The sequence below is a fragment of the Nicotiana attenuata genome, unplaced genomic scaffold (genome assembly GCF_001879085.1).
Source record: "Nicotiana attenuata strain UT unplaced genomic scaffold, NIATTr2, whole genome shotgun sequence".
Lineage (NCBI taxonomy): Eukaryota > Viridiplantae > Streptophyta > Magnoliopsida > Solanales > Solanaceae > Nicotiana > Nicotiana attenuata.
Genome location: NW_017670787.1, coordinates 98,434 through 108,662, shown reverse-complemented (window position 1 = coordinate 108,662; position 10,229 = coordinate 98,434). Strand labels below are relative to the sequence as shown.

At 36.5% G+C, this 10,229-nt stretch overlaps 1 protein-coding gene across 1 annotated transcript; it reads left to right on the top strand.

Annotated features, from left to right (window-relative positions):
* Nucleotides 1-682: 682 nt before the first annotated feature.
* On the top strand, nt 683-1,696 carry LOC109243330 (vacuolar iron transporter homolog 2-like). The gene has a single exon (XM_019410239.1). The coding sequence runs from the start codon at nt 791-793 to the stop codon at nt 1,460-1,462; it is 672 nt and encodes a 223-aa protein (XP_019265784.1). The 5' UTR covers nt 683-790; the 3' UTR covers nt 1,463-1,696.
* The last annotated feature ends 8,533 nt before the right edge of the window (nt 1,697-10,229 follow it).

The following is a 10,229-nucleotide window of genomic DNA, read 5'->3' as shown; positions in this document are numbered from 1 at the left end:
TTTTCTGCTCTCTTTTTCTTCTTCCTCTCTCTAAATTCCATTAGTGATTTCCCACTGTATATCCTACTCTCTTTCATGTCAAAGGTTCTTTTCTTTTTTGTTCTCTTAACTATCTTTCTGGATGTCCTTATATAAGAATCTATGAGCAAATTAAATACTACGTTATATAATACTTATTCATCAATTTCATCAGGTGCAATTGTGTAACGTGTAGAGAAGTATTTTTAATACGGAAAAAAGTAAAGAGATTTCTTTTAAATCTTTTCAGGATGCCGTGAACTGGAAATGTTAAAAGGGCAGCAGTTTTCTTAACCATTTATATATTGTTTTTCATTACTGCGGAGGAACTTTAAATTTCCATTAAAAGGTTATCAAAGAAGACAACCAAAAAAAAAAAAAAGAACTCTTTGAATAAAGATCATGCAAACAAAAGCTTATATTTCGTTTTATATCACCAATTAATTCGTGTACTCCTCAATAATTTAAGCTAAAAAGGAGAACCTAATCCTTGCAAGACTCCATCATCATTTTACTAAAGAGAAACAAAAAAAGGGAGAGTTCAATTTTTTTCAAGGTACAAAGAATTTTATGTATTCACGAAATCTCTTTATGTTAATGCTCATGCAATGTCCCCACACATTTTCCCCACTACTACAATATAAAATTTTCTTTCTATAAATACCCAGCCTTATGAGGCGTGTGTCAAACACAGTCATCTACTACTACTTTCTTCCACTCTTTGCCTACTTAGTTATTTACAAGTCACTATTTTCTGTCAAACAAAAAAACCATGGCTTCAAACCAAGCAAATACTCAACAAGAATCCAAGTTTACTCTCCCTATGAATGACTTGGAGCAACAAGTAATCCTAGAACAGGAAGTAGCTGAGAAGGATTTCGACTATTCGAAACGATCCCAATGGCTCAGAGCAGCTGTTCTTGGAGCCAATGATGGATTAGTATCCACAGCATCATTGATGATGGGGATTGGAGCTGTGAAAAAAGACATTAAGGTCATGATCTTGACCGGATTCGCCGGTCTAGTGGCCGGAGCTTGTTCTATGGCCATCGGAGAATTTGTCTCCGTTTATTCTCAACTTGACATAGAAGTGGCTCAAATGAAAAGGGAAAAGAGAAGAAACGCTAACAGAGAAAAAGAAGAAGCTGATGATGAGAAAGAGAGCTTGCCAAATCCAGCACAAGCAGCAGCAGCATCAGCACTTGCATTCTCAGTAGGTGCAATGGTGCCATTATTAGCAGCATCATTTATTAGGGATTACAAAGTGAGAATTGGAGTTGTTGTTGCAGCTGTGACCTTAGCTTTAATGGTGTTTGGATGGTTAGGAGCTGCTTTAGGGAAGGCACCAGTAGTCAAGTCCTCAGCTAGGGTTTTGTTTGGAGGTTGGTTGGCTATGGCCATAACTTTTGGCTTAACAAAATTGATTGGTTCTAGTGGCCTCTAAACTCTATATTACAATTTGTGGCATAATGCTTTAATTTCTCAAAAGCCACTCTTATCTATTTTTACTTTATTTTCTTCTTCGTGCTATAAATTTTGTTATAGCTAGGTTATATATAGTGGTCTATGTAATCCAAATATTTGTATCACCCTCATGCTCCGATTAACCGTATGCATGCATTATATCATTGTATCATAATAAGATTCCAACCCTTCTATTAAGATCTTTGTTTCGTTCTTTTGTTTTGGAACATTTTACGTATATGCATGACGTGGTCTAATCTGTCCTAAAATAATTTACCAATTAGTATTAGTTTGGAGGAGAGTGTCAATATATTTTAAGAATGGCACTAAAACGAATTTCTAACAATAAAAAACTCCTTTCTTATATTTTTAAAATCATTAATCTTGATATGAAAGGTCAAGCAACTTTAAAGATGCAGTTATGAAGTAGCAATTTGCCAGCACCGGAACTCTTTCTTTTGTGTACTGGATCCCATGTTGGATGCGTATAATACTGTTTAATATCATTAATCTAGGTACTATATGTAATTCATTTCAATATAAGCTTAACAAATTCTTGTATTATACACCCTCCACATCAAATTAATTATCCCGTTATTTATTTATTAGATTAAATTGAGTAAAAAAGAGTGTAAAACAATTATGTTGAAACTTTTAAACTTTTTCGAATTCGAAAATGGAACCCCAGCTCCTCTATGATATTAAAATGCTAACAAGCACTGACTGATTTAGGGAATAATTAAATTTCGCTTAATTAGTGGAAAGCAAACAGACTTTTGATAAAATAAGAAATACTGAAGACATAATCATCAAGGTGGAGAAATGGAGAGAATCATTCTACTTTTATTTAGTGCCCCTTACATCTATATATATATATATATATATATATATATATATATATATATATATATATATATATATATATATAGATATATTAAAGTAAGAAAGTTTGCCTTCTCATTTAGCCAAGTGGCAAGCTAATATAAAGCCACTTGGCAATTTAGGATAATATTTATTATAGTATTTAATTTAAATTGGAAGATAGGATATTTCTTTAATTTAAATAGAAAGATAGTAAATAAGATTCTTTTGGATCTAAATGGAAAAAAGTTAAATTTGAATTGATTGTTTAATTAATTAGAAAGCTAATCAAAACATAAATATTCCAATTCAAATGAGAAGCTCAATGAGCGAATTGTTCTAAATAATAAGAAAGAGTTTTCTGAAAATTTTCACAACAAAAAGACTATAAAATATAAAAAAGTGTTTGTTACTAGAAATAAAACTAAAAATCTAGGTTTGAACCCGTAATCATAATTACCGAGTTGTTGGATCAAAACTTAACTTTCGTAACTACCTTAGTAGATCAATAACATTCATTCCCTGTGCCTTAAGACGTTAATGCAATAAATTTAAGTATAGCAAATATGAAATTAAGATTTATATTATATTAGTAGTGATAATAAAAGAGTGAAAATATGAATTAAAGCATCAATTGTATGGTGATTAATAAAGGAAAATTTACTTTGGTGATTGCGCACTTTCTTCACTCAATCATAAACCTTCATCTGTTCAGTATATATTATATATATATATATATATATATATATATATATATATATATATATATAAATATTATAATAAATATAACCAACTACCCTATCTTAACTAATAAAGTTTTGACCACAAAAAAATTGAACTGAAAGACAATTTAGGATAATATTTATAATAATGTTTAATTTAATTTAAAATTAAAAGATAATTTTTTAATTTAAATAGACAGGTAGTAAATAAGATTATTTTGAATCTGAAAGGAAAGAAAGAATAATAATCTTATAACAATATAACCAAATACTCTATCTTAACTAATAATTTTTTGACCATAAGAAAATATTGAGCTGAAAGATAAAAATAACGCCCTTATTTTAACTCATTATAAAGATAAATATGGAGGTATTATCAACACATACTATGAGTACCACTACTCCATTCAGCTAAAATATAAAATAAAGATAATAAATAAATGATGCTCAAAAATATTATTGGTAAATTTAAATATTAGTTTGAGCAGTAGAATAAAAAATACTAAATATAGTTTTTTTACAAGAAAAAGAAATACTAAATCATCTACTAATGGGAGTTGTGGCAATGATATGAACAACTCTAAGTTATGGGTAATGCAATAACATGAACAAGGAATCAAAAAAGAAGAGAAATATGTAAATAAATAATAATCTCTGTAGCAGATGTATATAGAATGATAAGATTTATTTGATCTTTTGAGAAGAGAACGTTTCTAAATTAATAATGAGATAAGTCATATTATATGAATAAGATACACGTATTTAAAATCGTTATAATAGATAAAACTAATAAAATATAGACATTTGACATAATTCCAAGAAACAAATTAAAAATATTTAAATAATTTAAATTCTTATATAGTTAATTTTAGTGGAAATTTAATGTCAAACTTCCATATAAATAAAATAATTATATAAAATTTCAAAGTAGAGGAAATAATAAAGAAAGAGGGGGTATAAGGATAATGTGAGTTAATTGATATTTTAAATTAATTTAAAAATAAATCTACATCTCTTGCTCAATTAGCATTTTAGTTTTAAGAATCAAGATGTGTGATGTATGTAGTTTGGAGTCGAATACTTTTAAAATTACTCTCAAAAAGAGAATTGTCACATAAATGCGGTACGATTCGATCAATTTTAAAGCAACTCCAATGATGTCGGAAGGGAGTTAATCAATCATAATTTTACACAAGAATAGAGGAACTGATGACATACATTTTTGTGGGGATAATATTTTAAACTATGAAGTAACTCAGACATCGGCTGAACTAAATCTCAATTATGTTGCCTTACAGTAAAATTAATTATCCAACAGCTTATAATTTATTTTATATCTCAATTTTTTGGAAGCAATACATACACTTATTATATTTTATTTTTCTATTAGTGCTAGTAGTTGCCATGCTAAATTAGATAAGAAGGGGGGATGGATTCTTCTCTAATGGCTCGGGTCCAATTGATTGAGCAACCGACGGGATCTGTATATATGTATCAATTAGAATGAAATAGATTTAGATAGGGTAAACATATACAGGAATATAATTGCACTATTTGAGATTACTATTTACACAAAATAAAGTGAATTACATAAATCATAAGGTAAAATTCATTTTAAGAAATACCTGTAAGAACTCATCTTCTTTTAGTACATGTGCATGATATATTTAAAGTAGTTTAACATTTATTTAATTATAATATACTAATATTAACTATATCCCAAAAGTATCATTTAAATTGATAAAAATAAAGTGGCTTTAATTGTGTGGTTAAAACTGAGGTGACATTAGAATTGTTGAGCAAATTACGATCCAACTGTTTTATATGTTGGTAACTGTCACGATCCAAACCCCGCACTGATCGTGATGGCGCCTCTCGTGAAGACGAGGCCAGCCAAGTAACCCAACTCGTCTTTTCAAAAATAATTTAATCCTGAATAAACAGCTAAAATATGACTTAAAAATATTAATTAGAGGAATTACAACCCCACACAACCCTAATCGGGGTGTCAAAAGTCACGAGCATCTATTAGAATGTAAGTACTACCTCAAGGTCTAAAATACACTAATCAAGAATAATGAACAAAGGGAGAAGAACGATGTTACGAACGCTGGCAGTCACCTCGTTAAACTCCTATATCTCTGACTCTGAAAAGCCAAACCTGCTACCGGGTGAATAAATGCCTGCATCTGCACACGGGGTGCAGGGAGTAAAGTGAGTACTCAAACTCAGTGAGTAATAAAGGTAAATAACAACTGAGCGGAAAGAAATCACGTATGTCACATCATCATGCTATATAGAAGTAGTGTAAAACCTTTTGAAGAAAACAGTGAAGCTGTGAAATCTTTAGAAATATCTTAGCTCAGTTTAAAACTCCTTTGAAAATGACTTTTTCAACAGTATGCAAACGAATGCAGTACAAATAGTGCAGATAGGCACAGAAGTCCGCCCCTCGGGCACCACACTCAATTAACAGATAATGTCAGGCAATCCGGTAGATATCTCATGAAGTAGCACAACAACAGGTAAGGCAAGCAAATAAAATAAAGTAAACACACAGAACAGTACTAGTACCGCTGCGGCGTACAGCCCGCTTCACATATCGTTGCGGCGTGCAGCCCGATCCATTTATCGTCGACGGCGCTCACTGGGGTGTGCAGACTCCGGGAGGGGCCCCTTACGGCCCAAGCGCAATATCAAGCCATCTCGTGGCATCAATCTAGGCCCTCGGCCTCATATCAATATCAGTATAACACTGCTGCGGCGTGCAGCCGGATCCAAAAGTATCCTCACAATACAGGCCCTCGGCCTAACTCAGTCAACAAAGTCACATAAGCCACTCGGACAACAATAAACATGATGCTCATCCCAAAGTATTATTGGAAATATCATTTCAAGTGTTAAAGCAAGTAATCTTGGTTGAGTTTTGAAAACAGTGTAAAAATACATGACTGATTCCAAGTATAAAATCAAACAGTGAGGAATTATCAACAACAATCCCCGAAGGGTTCACATAGCTGGCACGAAGCCCAAATATGGCAATCAGCCCAAATTATGACGATAACAAGTAAATTTCAGTCAAATACGCAGTAAATTCATCAATCGGGACGGGCTAAGTCACAATCCCCAACGGTGCTCTACCCCACGCTCGCTATCCGGCGTGCAAGTCACCTCAATATAGCACTACGATGTGCAAATACGGGGTTTCAAACCCTCAAAATATCATTTACAATCATTACTCACCTCGAACCGTCGGAATCTCTAGCTCGCGATGCATTTGCTCCTCAAATCGGCCTCCACGCCCGTCGAATCTAACCAAAACCACAACGAATACGTCACAACAGGCTAAGGGAACAAAACACAAGCGAAAATAATCGAAAAATATCGAAAATCCCGAAATTAGCAAAACTCGAGCCCTGGGCCCACTTCTCGAAACTCCGAAACTTTTATATCAGTGGGTTCCTTATCTCGCCACGAGTCTATGCATATCAAGAACTCTCAAATCCGAGCTCAAATGACCCTTCAACTCCCAATTTAAAATCTCAAAATCCCAAGCCCTAGTTCTTCCAATTTTAGCTAAATTTCCACGAATTTCTAGGTTAATTTCACATAATAATCACGTTTTTGGTCCATAGAACTTACCTCCAATCAATCCTCTTCGAATCCCTCTTCAATTGCTCCCAAGAAGCTCTAAAAATACTCAACAATGGAGGAAAATGACTTAGGCTCGCGGATGAAATATTATTAAAAACCCTTCTGCCCAGCTGACATTTCTTCTATGCGAACGCGGTCAAACCCCCGCGTTCGCGATGAACACATTTTTCCTTGACCACAATTACTCTTCGCGAACGCACCTGCACTCCCACGAACGCGAAGACTTGGGCTCCGGAACCTACGCAACGCGACACTATATACGCGAACGCGATGAGCACCTAAGCTGGACCCTCACTTCTACTACGCGAACGCGGACCCCACATCGCGAACGCGAAGCACCTGGAACTTACCTTCCGCGATCGCGAGACCCAAACGCGAACGCAAAGTACAAAACTCAGGGCCACTCAACTCCTTCTACGCGAACGCGAGTTCCTTCTCGCGATCGCGAAGGCAAAAATTGAACCTGCACTGCTGCTGCATTTTCTGCTGCATTTTTCAACTCCAAACTTCCCGTTAGCCATCCGAAATCACCCCGAGGCCCCCGGGACCTCAACCAAAAGCACCAACACCTCCTATAACATCATTCAAACTTGTTCCAATCATCAAAACGCCTCAAACAACACCAAAACCATCAAATTACATTGAATTCAAGCCTAAGTTCTTCTAAAACTTCCGAAACACGCATTTGATCAAAAACCCCAACCAAATCACCTCCGAATGACCTGAAATTTTGCACACACATCCCAAATCACATAACGAAGCTACAGCAACTCTCGGAATTCCATTCCGACCCTTGGATCAAAATCTCACCTACCAACTTGAATTTCGCCAAAATACTAACTTCGCCAATTCAAGCCAAATTCTACACCGGACCTCCAAAACCAATTCCGATCACGCTCCTAAGTCATAAATCACCCAACGAAGCTAACCAAATCATAAAAACTCCGATCCGAGCTCATATACAAATAAGTCAACTCTTGATCAAACCTTTCAAATTCCAAGCTTTCAACTGAGACTGTTCTTTCAAATTCATTCCGATTTTCCTGAAAAACCAAAAGCAACGGTCTACATCAGTCATAATACATTACACGGGGCAAGTCATGCCCGAGAACTGGAGATCAAAGTGCAAAAGCTCAAAACGACCGGTCGGGTCGTTACATCCTCCCCCACTTAAACACACGTTCGTCCTCGAACGTACCCAGAGTTGTCCTAGAAGCCAACCAATAGATGAATAACCTTACCAAGTGTAAACCCGGGGGTGATCCCACGTCACCCTATCTCGTGTAGATCCGATACACATTTTTCTACAATTACACAATCCAGTCTAGCCCATAAGCCATGGAATCACATTCTTCACTTCTGAAACCAACAATACGATCAAAACCTCACACCTATACTCTGAATAAGCCCGAACCAGCTGTAATAACCCATACCTGCAATCTCAGGTGCAATTATATGATATACCACATAACTCAAACACTCGAAATGATAACTTCTATTCACAGCAGCTGCACACAACACCCGAATACCGGTAGAAAACCTCTTATCAACCAAGGTCTTATTCCATTCCAACACTTCAATATACTGCTAATGATAAATGAAGCATGCAATAAACCGTAACCATCTCTCAGGTCAACCATTCATGAAGTCACTTCCTTTTTGGCTAATACCACCGCAGATTTCCGAGCCGAACCTCGATATTATCTTTCCAACAAGCCGAAATCAAATCCGTTCGTATTCATTAATTACCCCATGATCACCTCGAATCCATCACACCCCTCTGGTGACATGACACATCAATACAGGCCTAAGCCACAACTTGCATAATACGCGCTCCAATAAGAAACGGTCTGAATATACTCAAATCATGAAAATGACCCCAAACAAAAAAGTTGTACCTCAAGCTCATCAGTACCATCACAACACAAAGCTGAGACCACGTCTCGCATCATAGAAATAGAACACATGAATCTACCCCAAAAGGTTATATCTCCACGTAGCCTCGCTACCATGCGCGATCCTATCCAAACACTGTTACACATGAAACACCTCAAGTCACTATGCTAAAAAATCGACAGCCACGCACAATTTGATGTCTGGAACCAAAGCAAATCATTACACCCACGGTGCAACAAATAACATATGCCACGCAACCCGATAGGACACAACCGATACGCCGTTCACTAAGCATCGCTCAATTACTCTTCCCGCTCGAATTCCACTAAGAGACCCCAATTGAACTGCACCATATGTGCCTATAACCAACAAATCTTAGCATCTCGCAACATAGAAAGGTAACTCATAGATCTCCCCAGATCACTGATAAGCTCAACAACAGTCGAATCAATACCTCCCTCAACAATGCCATTCGGAGCCAACCAAGCCGACTCAAGATAGAACACTCACTCACAAGACCCCAAATAAGAAAGGCTATCCTTCCCAGCCGTCCGCTAGGTCTTCGAAATATAAAAATCCCCGATAGGACATAATCCGGGGAACATCGCCACTCAATCCGTGGCATTTCCCGACATAGCCATCCGCGCCATCTTATCGCAATAGTCCAGAATAACACAACACGGAAACAACCAGTCTACACCCCAATATCATATCCGAAACCTAACATACCAAGCAAAGAAAGATCCACTCGGGCCTCCAAATCCAGGCAGTCACTAAACAGTGCTGATACACGCCATCTACAATCACAACATAGCTTGAATATGAGAACTTCCGTCTCCACGTCCATACGACACATGAATCACCATATCCTATCCCAATTTCCCCGTCCGAATATATGCCACACCTCTAATACCCAATCATTCCACGTTAGATACTCTCAAATTCCTTTGTGCCATCAAGCAAACTCGAATATCAGCAGTAGATCCAGCCCGAAAGTGTCGTAATACTACCGAAGTGCCATCAACTTAATCACATTGCCCTTTTTCTGAAACCTATACTCTCGTCAAATCATTTCCAAATAACAACACCATTTCCTTAATCAGTCTGAGGCTACCCGCTGCCTAAGAGTGTTATGAACTTCCTTTCAGGACTGAACTGAAACCTCATACACGCAAATCTCGATCCTCCACAACATACCGCATATACCACACCATCCAAGGATAACAGGAAAACTTTTATCTCCCTTCTGAACCACAAACATCTACGCACTCAACTAGTCAAGAACTTCCATTGATCCTATCTAGAAGAAAAATCATTACACACCCCATACCTCTCATATTCGTAGAAAATGCACCGCCCAGCCACGCTAGAAATCAACAAGAACTCTCCTAATTCCGTTTGCACAAATTAAACTGCCAGGGCCGAATCCTTCTAACTAGACCAAGCTAAGCAAGCCATCAAAGCCCATGAGCATTGCTGCAAAATACCTGTAGGAACCCATTACCTCGACCACATACACAGAATTGATCATATCCTTACCATATCGATTCGGTCTACTATCAAACCATTCCATCTAACTAAATTTCCTTCTGATTCTTTTTCAACTTGATGCTC